Source organism: Dysidea avara, chromosome 12 (assembly GCF_963678975.1).
Source record: "Dysidea avara chromosome 12, odDysAvar1.4, whole genome shotgun sequence".
In the NCBI taxonomy this organism is placed as follows: domain Eukaryota; kingdom Metazoa; phylum Porifera; class Demospongiae; order Dictyoceratida; family Dysideidae; genus Dysidea; species Dysidea avara.
In genome coordinates this window covers 897,229-910,331 of record NC_089283.1, presented here as the reverse complement: position 1 = coordinate 910,331, position 13,103 = coordinate 897,229, and the positions used below count along the sequence as shown (strand labels likewise).

General features: G+C 39.3%; 2 protein-coding genes and 1 long non-coding RNA gene across 12 annotated transcripts in view; 1 reads left to right on the top strand and 2 right to left on the bottom strand.

Annotated features, from left to right (window-relative positions):
- LOC136241423 (uncharacterized) overlaps positions 1-913 on the top strand; it is a 59,925-nt gene extending 59,012 nt beyond the window's left edge. Inside the window, exon 5 of one of the 3 annotated variants that reach the window (XR_010694292.1) lies at positions 405-913. This is a non-coding gene — a long non-coding RNA (uncharacterized lncRNA). The remainder of the gene's footprint in view (positions 1-404) is intronic. The other 2 variants (XR_010694293.1, XR_010694291.1) reach the window with 2 other exon arrangements.
- A 2,039-nt stretch (positions 914-2,952) lies between these two features.
- LOC136241242 (protein NLRC3-like) lies at positions 2,953-7,631 on the bottom strand. The gene is made up of 5 exons (XM_066032431.1): positions 7,555-7,631; positions 7,385-7,440; positions 5,315-5,578; positions 5,185-5,229; positions 2,953-5,129 (listed from the first exon to the last, which is right to left on the bottom strand). Exons 2-5 carry the CDS (start codon positions 7,437-7,439, stop codon positions 2,953-2,955), a joined length of 2,541 nt encoding a protein of 846 aa, XP_065888503.1. The 5' UTR covers position 7,440; positions 7,555-7,631.
- A 2,471-nt stretch (positions 7,632-10,102) lies between these two features.
- The window catches only part of LOC136241415 (protein PTHB1-like), a 33,893-nt gene continuing 30,892 nt past the window's right edge, over positions 10,103-13,103 (bottom strand). For all 8 annotated transcript variants that reach the window (XM_066032621.1, XM_066032618.1, XM_066032619.1 and 5 more), the window contains 4 exons: positions 12,835-12,935; positions 12,470-12,551; positions 12,337-12,418; positions 10,103-10,386 (listed from right to left, as the gene is read on the bottom strand). In XM_066032621.1, coding sequence (XP_065888693.1) covers positions 10,184-10,386; positions 12,337-12,418; positions 12,470-12,551; positions 12,835-12,935 — 468 coding nt within the window. In that variant the 3' untranslated portion in view covers positions 10,103-10,183. The remainder of the gene's footprint in view (positions 10,387-12,336; positions 12,419-12,469; positions 12,552-12,834; positions 12,936-13,103) is intronic.

Sequence of the window (13,103 nt, the reverse complement as noted above, 5' to 3'; positions counted from 1 at the left end):
AACAAAAACAACTAAGAGGTGATACTAAAATACAAGAGAATTAACCACCTACAACTCGAGCTGCAACTTAGCCACTCCCCTTGCCAGCTCCTGGATCTGCCCCTGACGTCCAACCCAGTTTCAATGCTGGTGTGTTATGGCATCTATTAAGACACATCCATAATTTCCATTAGGATTCTACAAGTGCCACAAGGCACAAAGTGGGTGTGTTTAGATCTACTGTAATATTTTGCATTTTATCGATTTTAATTTTTTTGAACTGAGGAGCTAATATAGCAACAATTTGTCAACCTTTTCTTCTGTAAAAGTTTGCTGTTCAAATTTTTAATCTCAACTCTGTAACTAACTAGATAACTAGCTGGTCTAATACAGGTGACAGGTTTGTTGTTGTATTTCTTATTTAGTGCCCATCAGCTCCAACTTGTCAATGTTGTGGTGACTGTCACTGTGCTATAAGACTACCAGAGTGTCAGGATATTACTTGTCTGTGTTTTGAGTGTAGACGAGCTGCTGACGTGTAACTACTACTGCTGCTGCTATCATGGCAACCCTGTCACTTGTACATATCAACCTGTGTTACCATAGAAACCTTGATGTGGTAACGATAAGATCTAGAGTTATATCCCTCCAAAACTTATCAACCATATTTTATTTATTGAAATGTACATGTCTTATAAGCTACTAAACAATTGTTTGACATTTTTCTATAACAGGTAGATCAAGAATACAAATATGTGTTGTTGTGAACCTAATCAAATAGTTCATAATAGTATGTACTACTGTTAGTCACATGAGTGACACAGGATAGCCCTCAGGCTATTAATACTGTCTCATGTGATCTCAGTTATACACCTTATAATCAAGTAGAGAGCAGAAAGACAATGTTGATGTCACTGATAACAGAATGTTACGAATATGACCCACTAACTGACAGTATCATGTTAGATCAGCCAAATATCTCTGCTGCCCTACCAAACATTTTATACCAGTCTGAACAGAACTATGAAATACTCTAATAGAGCAGTCACTACCTTGTGTGTAAATTTTCAATAATGTCTACAATTTTGTAGAGATTGCAGCTTCTAACTCTGGTCTAGTTGTGACCCTCTTGTTGAGTCCTGGATTATTGTAGTAAAGTTAGTGATATTCTAATGCTTTGGTACGTGGTGTTAGTGTATGATTCTTACTAGAATGACATCCAATGCTAACCACATCTCAACTCATAAATGGTTAAACAACTGCAATGTTCACTCCAGGAGTTGGTGATTAGCAGTAACAGCTTGTTACCACTCATGTTGCTACCCCAGCTGGTTACTGTGTGATAATTATGTTTTCTATGATCAGAGACTCCACCAACTTGTATATAATATGACATCAAACAATCTAATATGCTGGGAGCCATCACTATCAATCATACTACTGATTTGTTAATAACTGCAATCAGCAGTTGCTTGCACATTCACGTGATCTAGTACATCGAACTCTATCCTGATCATGAGGTGATGGTGAACGTTCTATTAGAGTGTTTACGGCCTCCGGCTCTCTGAGGACAGCACTTGATTGATTGTTATACCAAGTTGCCTGAAACCATCAGTACAGGATAAGCCGTGTCGTCACATGAAATGAATTTTGCCTTGGGCGACGATGAACGTTTTATTAGAATGCTTCGCTAGGGTGAAAGGCGCGAATTTCGCCTCTGGGCATGAGCAATAAAGGTGAGTCTATAACTCAACGAACAGTACATACTAACTATTAGTATTCTATTTAATGGACAGAGCGGTAAATTTAGAGCGGTAAAATTTAAGCGCCGTCAACTGGCAGCTGTTCTGTCAGTTGCTAGGAAGTTTTGTAAAAGTTGCAGCTCTAGAATAGTTAGTGTACGTAGAGCAGTAGTGACAGAGTGTAGGTAGTTAGTTATTAAGCTTAAGTGTTAGTAGTGTGTTAGAAATGTAGTCTAGTTAGGTGTGGCTGAAGAGGATAGCTCAGAGGAAGGCTTATTTTGAAGTTTCAAGTTACTTTTGTACTAAAACTAGTAGCGGTTTAGTTAATTATTTAGTTCATTATAAATTTGACCAATTAGTAGCTAACCACAACACTTTATTGGCTTTCTCTTTATATGTAATAACTTTTTAGTTAGTTGGCTTCCAAATTTACTGAAATGCTAGCAGCTTGCTACATAAAATTACTTTGAGCTCTGAGCTAGACTTGTTGGCTACTACATTAGTAAAGAACTAGTAACAATTGTCAACTACCTGACTGTTAGCTGTAGTGTTGACATAGACTAGGTCTATAGCATTAGCTACTAGTGTTGTGATAGTAGTTGAGTAGTAGCTTCTAGTGTAGTCTAGTAGTTAGGCTATGTTGTAACTTGTTGTTTATTGTGAAGTGGAGCAACGACAACAAGTGAGTGAACTGTATAGCTAGTAGCTAACAGAGATGGGGACAAAGCTTGATAGCTGCAGCACTTGATCAGTGTGTGTCTTGTATCTTGACAATTCTCAGGAGATGACCTAAGTGGCTGTGAGAGCTTCTGAAAATAAAATTTGCAATTTAGCTAACAAGCGACCCAATAATCTAGCTAGTTGGAATTTACCAAAAGTGTAAAGTTATCCTTTGGCTTTACTCCATCTCTAAGCAGCTGTCACTGAGGGAAGCTAGTCTGGTCAAGGGTGAAGTGTTGACAGTGTTTTTGGCTTTACGTTGAATGAGGTCTCCAGCACAACTAGAATTTCAGCTTCATTAAAATAATGAATTGTTTAAATACTACCGTAAATTTATAATTACTCTAGAAATCCTAAATATTGTCTAATATCCACTTCATCAAAATAATAAATTCTGTTAGAAATACTGTAAATTTATAATTATTCTAGAAATCCTAAATACTGTCGAATTTCAGCTTCACCAAAATATTGAATTTATTGCCATCAGAAATACCTTAGAATTATAAATATCTCAAATCCTTGAAATCCTAATTGAAATCCTAGGGTAGCCACTGATCTTGTTGCCCCTCATCCCCAGCCAGACTAGTGATGTATTGTTCTTCATTGTAGTGGCAATGACATCACAAGCTTCATCAGTGATGAGATTGTTGTCAATGTTGAGCTCCTTCAGTTTGTTATCCTTTGATATTGCAGTGAATAGGGTAATGGCTGATCGTGATGATAACCTGGTACTATTCATGTCCAGTTTCACTAGCCTAGAGGAGGGATGGGTCAACATGTTGTAGAGAGCAGGGTCCTCTCCGATGGTGTGGTTACCATTAATATTCAACTCTTCCACTCTACAGTGGATGATTAGGTCACTAATGAAGGAGGAGGAAGATCTGGTGAAGCCATTATACTCCAAGTGGAGTACTTTGATTGTGACGTTGTGTGACATCAGATCGCGATAAATGATACGAAGACCAATATCTTGGATATGGCAACGCCACAAGATAAGCCTCTTCCACTCCTTGTGGGGTGAGCAGGTAAGGAAGAGTGTAACACACTCAATATCGTATGGTGATAGGCTAGTGTGGCCAAGGTTGATTACTTTGTTATCGAAACATTTCGAATTTGTAATAGATCGACAAATCTCTTCGTCGCCAGCCTCTTTGAAACAACGAAACAAGCGAAGACATTTTATTTGTTCGTCGAGGAATTTCTGAGAAACAACGATCGCTGCTTCGTCTCTACCACCAGAGAAGAATCGCTTGAAGGATTGCAAGATGGATGGTTGTCGAAGAAATTGTTTGAAGGCTGGTCGCTGTCCTTTGGTGAGTGTAGTGTACATGGAAAACATGTTAGCGTGAATATCATTCCAGAACTTCTCGCGGAGTACCATCAACTCTTCGCGGGTTGGAAGCTGAGCGACATGGTAAGCTGCCAAGAATTCTTGTATAGAGAAATGTGAGAAATTGAAGGTCATCGTTTTCGCAGTGACGCCAAAGTGTTGCACGGCCTGCAGCAAGCCAAACCCATTGATGGCTCCTGGGATGGCTGTGATGTCTGGACAAGTTGCTTTCACCTCCTCCAAGGTAAATATTAACTTGTTGTCATTAAGAGCTTTGAGGGATAACTTTGCCAACTGTTTGACTATTGTATTGCAGGGCTCTGGGAGGTTGGCAAGATTGGTGACATCATTTTCAAGAGGTTGACCAGACTTGGCAAGATGTCGACAGATAGTGAGACAGATGAACCGATGGTACAGCTCAACGGAACTGTGTGGAAGGGGAATTCCCTGGTCATACAGATAAAGCAGTGCCACCATAATGAAAGGAACATAGCAAAGACCATTGATTGTGAGGTGGCTGTCAAGATAATCGGTAAGCTCTTTGACTTTCTGTGGATGTCCCTTTAGTGACTGTTCAATGTATAGCTTTCGTTCCTCTTCAGCAAAGCCCAGAATGTCAACTCTGACAGTTGCAACCTCTCGGAGTTTCACTGAGGCATGTGGACGAGATGACACCACCAAGCCACAATGAGGTAACACCTGACGTTTGAGTATATCAGCAACTAAACTATCTTTCTGTAGATTATCTGGGAATTCATCAAACCCATCAAAAAGGAGAACAAGATCTCTACCTCCATTCCTTAGGAAGTACTGGCTACTTGCAGAAGAAATTTCTACAGCCTTCTCATCTCTTTTACAAAACAAGCTAAGAAGGTCATTGATGAGTGACACCTTCTGTACAGCTGGATTACGCAACTGGACAAGAAGTAGCAACTTGAATTTTTGTAACAGTTGTTTAGTACTCCATTTGTATGAAATTTGTTGTAACAACATTGACTTTCCAATACCTGGCAACCCCTCGACTAAAACAAATTGTGGATTGTTGCTATCTTCAAGTGGGGCTAAGATATCTACAAGTTGTTTAGTCATCTTACTAGCATCAAGGACTTCCCTCAATGATTCATGGCTGTCTAATTGATGACACTTGGGGACACTATCTGTGGAAGTGAGGTGGTCAATGCCACCTGATTGTAGTTTAGCTAAAGCAGTTGATTGTTTAATGTTATGTTCACCTTGATGGTGAACTAACAACAAAGGCGTAAACTGTTTGGGTTGTTTTGGTGGCCAAGCGTCTTCTTCAACAGCAAACGGTGTTTGCATAGTAATTTGACTAACCCTTTCTGACAGTACAGAGACTCCTACAGAAAGACACAAGTTATAATGTCAATGGTTAAAGCTATCACCTCATTATACCTTGATCAGTGACTGTTGACTTGTCCATGTTGGGTTTGGAGGTCACTATAGTTAGTGAAGACAACACAATAGCTAGTTAATACAATTGTTTACCTACGCATGTTGTACACACACAATAATAGCTAGTCACCTTTATCAGGAGCTTGATCACTGGACAGTACTGCAGGTGACTCTATCACTTCAAACAATTTCTCCCAACTAGCAGAGGGGTCCACTTCAAGCCATTTCTTCAACATGGCATTACAGCAAGGTTCAGCTCTGTCCCGGTTGTTATATTCTATGATGCCAAGTGTTCCACTGGGTAGACCCAGTTGTGTTCCTATCACTCTCCACTGAGCAGCGTAGTGTGGAGTAATATGGTTTTGGAGGTCCTTCAGTAGTGGAGTACTGGTAGCTGTGAGCAATAAAAGTGTTCATCAACAGTGTATAGTGTGTGCCCACATACTCTAACACACTGTATAGGGATCAGGTAATGACTAGCTAGGGTTTGGAAAGTACTATTACCTGGACTGGACTGGACTGGAATTGAATCTGTGCTCAAGTTTATTTCAGTACGTACTACACTCTCCCACTCTTATCAGAGCGTGCTAGCCAGTTTCTTGAATATACTCTAATAGAACGTTCAGGATTTTCATGGCACAAACTGAGTTTTTTATTTTATTTTTTTTAATGTTATTTAAACAGGGAGACAGCATCAGCAAAAGCTGAGACACTAGACTACCACCACGATTACTATTAGAAGCACGTAGCTATGTTGGTGTAGTGAAACAGTGTAAGGCATGCAGTGTGGTGATTTTCACAGGTACAGCCGCCCGGGTGCAATTTTCTCATCTGCCTAGTACTTAGTCTCGAGCAACAAATCCTGTCCTTGTTTAGCCATCTTGACCTAATGACAAGAAGAAAAGGATCGAAACTAATCACCCACATAGCTGTAAGCATAATAAAACAATCATGAACAGTGAAGGAGATTGTTGAACCCGTGAAAATCACCCACACTGTATGCCTTACACTGTTTCACTACACCAACATAGCTACATGTTTATGTAAATCATGAATAGTACTCGTGGTGGTTCTCAACTCGATCAGTATGTGCCGTCATTGATAATATGGTACCGTAAAAATTCTGAACGTTCTATTAGAGTGTTTTTGAAGAAACAAACTAGCGCACTTTATGATTATGATTATGATTAGATACTGGAAAGACAGCACTCAGTGCTGGTTACATCCAGGAGGGGGGGGGACCCTCAAAACAAAAAGGGGGTTAATTACAACAAATCTAGTCCAAAAATACAATTATTAAACTGTTCTAGTGACTCTGTATCGATGATGTGATTAGGGAGGTTATTCCATTGCTTGATAGTCCCTGGAAAGTAACTCTGTTGGTAAGCAAGTGTTCTAGTTGGAGGAATTATATATCTGTATTGGTGATGCAATCTAGTTGGATATGAAGTAGGCTTGAAATACTCAGGGAGCTGGATAGATGGCAAAGCGTGATGTAATACTCTATATAGTAAGTTCAAACGATCAATACATCTTCTGCTCTGTAGGCTCTTCCAATGCAGTTGATCCAACAGGTAAGTGACACTACTCATTGGATTGTAATCCGATGCTACCCATCTTGCAGCACGACGTTGTACCTTCTCTAAAGTATTAATTAAGTATAGCTGGTGAGGGTCCCAGACACAACTAGCATATTCCAGCAGAGGACGTATTGATGTTAAATAGGCTGTTATCTTAACTTCTTTGGAGCATTTACTTATATTACGTTTAAGAAAGTTGAGACTTTTAGTTGCTTTGCCGCAAAGATGATCGATGTGGTGGGACCAAGACATTGATTGGTGGAATATGACCCCTAGATATGGATGCTGACTCTTCAGTTCCAGAGCTTTATTGTCAATGCTGTAGGTGGTGAGCATGGGAGTTTTGCTTCTTGAACAACGTAGAAAAACACACTTTTCAACATTTAGTTTCATTTGCCAACTTTGATGAGCGTGGGAGAGTGTAGTACGCACTGAAATAAATTCGAGCCAAGATTCCAGTCCAGACTCCAGTCCTTCCCTTAAGGTTTGGGTATTCACATGATCATAAGTCTCTCGTGTGACCTGGTCTGGTCACGTGAGAGTTAGATCCAATGTTTGTCTGCGTGTATGTATGTCCATACTGGCGTGACTTCGCGTTCTTACGATGCCATAGTGATTACCTTTGTCGCTTGTCTTGAACTGTTCTAGTCCGTTAGTAACACTCTGATGGGCCATTCTGTGGAGGCACAAACAACGACAGGTAGGTAACGTACTATCAAATAATACATCGAGTTTATTATCGCGCACAACAGTGTAGGTTGTGGCGCGCTGGTAGGTACCAATCGCTTACCTGTTAATATCCACTGATCCTCTAGACTCAACGAGCAGAAAGAGAAGAAACTGTTGAAAAAAGCCACGCCCACTAGGTGAGATGTTTGTGGGGTATTAAATTTCAATAATCTGAGACCATAATAGGACATACGAATTCCCACACAAATAGCTTTATAATGTACACTCCCTACCAACAGTGTATACAATAAGAAGTGTGTTACTTTCTCTAGTGATGTTGTTCCTACTAGGGTAACAGGTTGTTCCATGATCTGATAGTTGATGGTACAAGGGGCGGTCACTACTAATAGTCTTGTAGAACCATCTGCGACCAGGATCAAGGTTTTTGATCAACAAAAATATACTTTGATCACTTGATTTTGCCTTAAAATCAGCCTTGATTGCTTGATAATTTAGCACATATTATTTTTGTCGTAAATTCTCATTTTGTTTGCGAGCTAGCTTAATAGAATGTCTTGATTGCTTGATTCAGTGCTCTTGATCACTTGATTTTGATCCTGGTCGCAGATGGTTCTACAGGACTCTACCCCTTTTGGTAAGGTCAAATCACTTATTTCACACAGAGACCTCAACCTGTAGTGAGATTTGCTTACTTATGAGTGAGGACCCTTCTCAGTGAAATATCTTTTGGTTTTCCTGTAAAAAATGCAAAATTTTCCACTTTTAATGGGACATCTGATTTCAGTTTTTAGGTCCTAAACCATGTAAGAGTTGAGGTGACTTCTTTCACAGTCCAAGCAAAGTTGATTTACAATTTGTCATTGAAGTTTGCTACAACAACAGACATCATGTGCTTAACTGCAGAAACGCTAAATTTTACTAACTAACCTGCAGAGATAATTCATGACACTTTTTGTCAGTATAACACTAGTAGAGTTAACAGTTGTAAAGAGGTCAGAATTCCATTACAAATATCTGCCCCAGGCCATGGTATAAAAGTGATTTTCAACCACAAAATGACTCACTTAAATTTCCTTCTTCAATAACTCATTTAAATCATCATTCACTACTGTTTCCCAATCTAGTATGGAATCCGTCATGTGTGTTGTGTTATGTTGTTTATTACAAGGCCCTAAAACACCCAATACAAAATGTATGATGGAATTTGTTACACCAAGTTGGTTTAATTTTGACACACACAAAAATTTGGGCTTTCTTCTAACATCATTATACTCACTGAAAAGTTGTTCAGCATATCACACCCAGTAAGTTACTATACAGGCACAAGGTAGGCAGTACACAATAATTAATTAATAGTTTTTTCAGCAGAAATGTATTTGACATGTTCCAGCTGGCATTTTTCAGGGGCCGATCTGGGATTTCCCAAGGGGGTGTGCTAACCTAGGGTATTTATAGTGTATTTATAATGGGGGCTAAAAGTGTGTCATCTGATTGATACAGCTAATAGTGTAGTGTGAGAAGAACACTCAGCACAAGGAACATGCTTTATCTAAGTGGTCTAAGTTCAAACTGGGAGTTGGTCTTTATAGTTAAGAATTTTAACGGTGGATGTTCTATTAGAGTATTCCAAGCTTTTTAACAGTTTTACCCCTTTGTTCCCCTCTTGTTGATTCCTAGAATAGATTAGCTCTTCTCTTCTCACTCTTCCCTTGTAGCCATGCATTAGACACAACTACACCAGTACTGTAGTTTCTACTGTCTTTCTAGCTAGCACATAGTAAGGGGGATGCTTCAGTCCCCCAAAACATCCCCTAAATCTGCCCTTGTTTTTACCATGAACAAAGTATAACAAATGTCTGCAAACTTCTACATATGAAAAGCACAAGATCAGGTGATCATTCTGACATAAACTGATGGTTTGACCTAAAACATGTTAAATAATTCAGTGCCATAATAGGCACATGCTCAAGTACGTCACATTTCTGCTGCGTAAAAGCAAAACTATGAAAGTAAAGTTCAATGGCATGACAGAGGAATAATAGCACCATTAATACAGCTGGGTAGACTACTTCACCAGTTAACACCAGGTCACCATTAATACAGCTGGGTAGACTACTTCACCAGTTAACACCGGGTCACCATTAATACAGCTGGGTGGACTACTTCACCAGTTAACACCAGGTCCCCATTAATACAGCTGGGTAGACTACTTCACCAGTTAACACCGGGTCACCATTAATACAGCTGGGTAGACTACTTCACCAGTTAACACCGGGTCACCATTAATACAGCTGGGTAGACTACTTCACCAGTTAACACCGGGTCACCATTAATACAGCTGGGTAGACTACTTCACCAGTTAACACCGGGTCACCATTATTACAGCTGGGTAGACTACTTCACCAGTTAACACCGGGTCACCATTAATACAGCTGGGTAGACTACTTCACCAGTTAACACCGGGTCACCATTATTACAGCTGGGTAGACTACTTCACCAGTTAACACCGGGTCACCATTATTACAGCTGGGTAGACTACTTCACCAGTTAACACCAGGTCACCATTAATACAGCTGGGTAGACTACTTCACCAGTTAACACCGGGTCACCATTAATACAGCTGGGTAGACTACTCCCCTTATGGCTAATCACATTTTTAATAAATAAATTAATGACACACCCTCATCAACACACAAGTTATTAACATGATCAAATAGAACAAGTCACATCTAGTCCTCTTCCTGTATTACATCATCACTAGTGACATCATTGATGGGAGGTAGTGATACCGGTCCCCTCTTATCATGTGATGACCATGTGGTCACCTCTCCAGTAGTGTTCAGACGACCTCCCTTCAGTAATCGATCAAAGAATAACGACAAGTGTCTCTTCAGTTTGCCCGTGTCTGCCGGCATCTCAAGACTACCAGGAACTGTTGTAGATGATATAAGGTTGATATGTACAATTGAACTGAATTCTCTCTGCTATATTCTACTAAAACTGATTACAAAAGTCCTTACAATGTTATGTCATACTGTGAGTATTACTGTAAGTGAGTTAGTCTCACTACACACACAACATGTTAAAATGTTATTGGACTACCATGGTCCTTTATCTTAGTCCAGCTGGTCTGGGTGTTACCATAGATAATATGTGACCGTCTCAGCAAAAACCTGACTTGTTTGCACAAGCATGTGTATAGAGAAAATGGAAATTTTCAAAAAATAGTCAAAAAATTTATTATTCCTGCTAACAAAGAAAAATACGCAAATTTTTATTGGGCCATTCCTCTGAGAAGAAACACTAAAATCGATTAAAACTATACACCATCTCATTCGCCTGCTCATGGAGAGTTGAAAAAAAATTTTTTTCTTTCTTTCTGTAGCCCCAACACTATGTGTGTCACGTGCGCCTGTTTACGATGCGGTAAATATAAGCAAGATTGTCATCATTTCTTCAACTAAACTGCCTTCATACCATATGTGTAAGTGACTACAGGGCCAACACTATATTTTAGTGGATTTGCTAGTCCATGGTGAACATTTTAAGCCAAATTCCAATGTTATAAGCTAATGCTAATGGAAATTATGGCTACGAATGTAAGCACCTGTAGTTTATTTTCAGTATAGTCGCTGTACAAATCAATTATCTTGCTCTTCCTACTGTCTAGCACTATAATTCCAAAACTACTCACCACAGAAGGCAACTGCACATAATGCTGAGAAAAAAGAAAAAAAAAACATTTCGGAAGTTGTGCAAACAAGTCGGGTTTTTGCTGAGACGGTCACATATAGTACAAACAGGGATTTGTAACAGTGATGTCATGACAGACAATCCTCATTACAGGTTTTACTTGTCTTGGTTACAGGTTCAGTAGTCAACAACATCAACTTCAGATCATACAAAATAACCTTCATACAAACTTTCAATCATTGTGGACTAGTTAATGAACAAATCTCACATCTTGTCATGATCCTTAGTAATAGCAACACTAAAATTATTGATACCAAAGTCCAAGACAAACTGGCCGTGACTCACACAGTGTAATAGTGTAAAGGAACTGTCAAGATGAACTCACAAATAAACAATGTAAGGTATGGTCACTCAAAGTCTCAACTCGTATGAGGACTACCTGTACATAAAATTATTTGTTATTACAGGTTTTAGCAATTGAATTCGTCCTGTTTACAATTAGTCCGTTCTGCAGTTAAATTCGTCCATAACAAGAATGGCAGCTGGAGAAAACACGAAAACATGATGTAGCAGCTGCTATAAGAACTTGTTCAAGTATAACAGTAGTAAACAACTCTTTTTAAGGCAATAATTCTTCCTCTACAGCCTATCCAGCAACATTCCAAACTTTACTATATACGCCATTCGCGATGGGTGTGGTCACTAGCCAGCAAGCTAATTAACTTGTCAGACAGTATCAGCCTGGCGCGTACTACCAGCTCCAATTACCTTCTAGTGTCTCAAGTGTAACTCTCCATGATGTGAATAATTCATCTCTTAATGAACGGTTGGTTTCTTGGAGCCGTTCTGTTTATGACGAATTGTAATGCAAACGCGACGAATCCTATTGCAAAACTGACAAATTCAACTGCAAAACCGACAAATTCAATTGCAAACAGGACGAATTCAATCGCAAAGGCGACGAATTCAATTGCAAAAACCTGTATGAGAATGATGTCATCATTACTAATCCCTGTTTATACTATATATGGTATCATCGCTGTAAATTTTGGTAAAGCTGAAATCTGTCCTGTGTAGAATTATAAGCACATATTGTGGCAAGGACAGATTTCATAATAAATTAATACACTATTCATTTTATCAATTCATCTCTGACACATAATACACATCAGCTAGTCTCCCAACTCACTTGTTTGTTGTTTTTTATTGTTTTTACTCAAACATGTGACCAACATGTGCATCACAGCTGTTGTTGTTGTCTCTTCCCATCCCTAGGGGGTGTCATGATGACATCACAGTTGGCATGACAACAGTGAACTCACTTGCTCAATTAGGTGATCAGGACTGACACAGAGACACACCCTCAACACATCACACTCCTCGTCTGACATACCAGCTGATAACCTGTGGTACTGCTTTAGGACATGTTGTTATGGTAACGACTAGGGATGCCACGACAATTTTTATTATCATTTGTCTTATCATATCATATCACAGCATATTCTGTGAGACCATTTTAACCCACTGTGATAAGATTGAGATCTTCCTCTTTCAGAGGTAAAAGGATGGAACCAGACCAAAACGTCTGTTCTTATTATGGTACTCAAAGTTAAGGGATATTTCATTGTATTTCAACATGTCATGATATACAACTTCACGTGGCACCCCTAGTAATGATGTAAGTCACCTGACAAGGTCTACGATGAAGTTAGTAGCACAACACAACCGATTGTTAACCACTGACAATTCTTCTTTTATTGACTGACACTTGTCACTAAGTGCTATCAGCTGTAACCATAGTGATAAGAGTAGTAAACAATTACACGACACACAGTATACATGCACACATACGTATGTATGTACAGACAGGTGAGCAGTATACTCACACAAGTCCCACTAGCATTAAGGACTTGTGCCACTGTTATCGAAAACTGGTATGTCCAATCAAATTGCAGT

What these genes read in the sequence shown, in the direction of transcription:
- LOC136241242 (XM_066032431.1), bottom strand. Translation starts at nt 7,439, where the DNA reads ATGGCCCATCAGAGTGTTACTAACGGACTAGAACAGTTCAAGACAAGC. An exon ending in GTTCAAGACAAGCGACAAAG is followed by an intron (nt 5,579 to 7,384) that starts GTAATCACTATG and finishes TATTGCTCACAG; the next exon opens with CTACCAGTACTCCACTACTG. An exon ending in TGATCAAGCTCCTGATAAAG is followed by an intron (nt 5,230 to 5,314) that starts GTGACTAGCTAT and finishes CACTAACTATAG; the next exon opens with TGACCTCCAAACCCAACATG.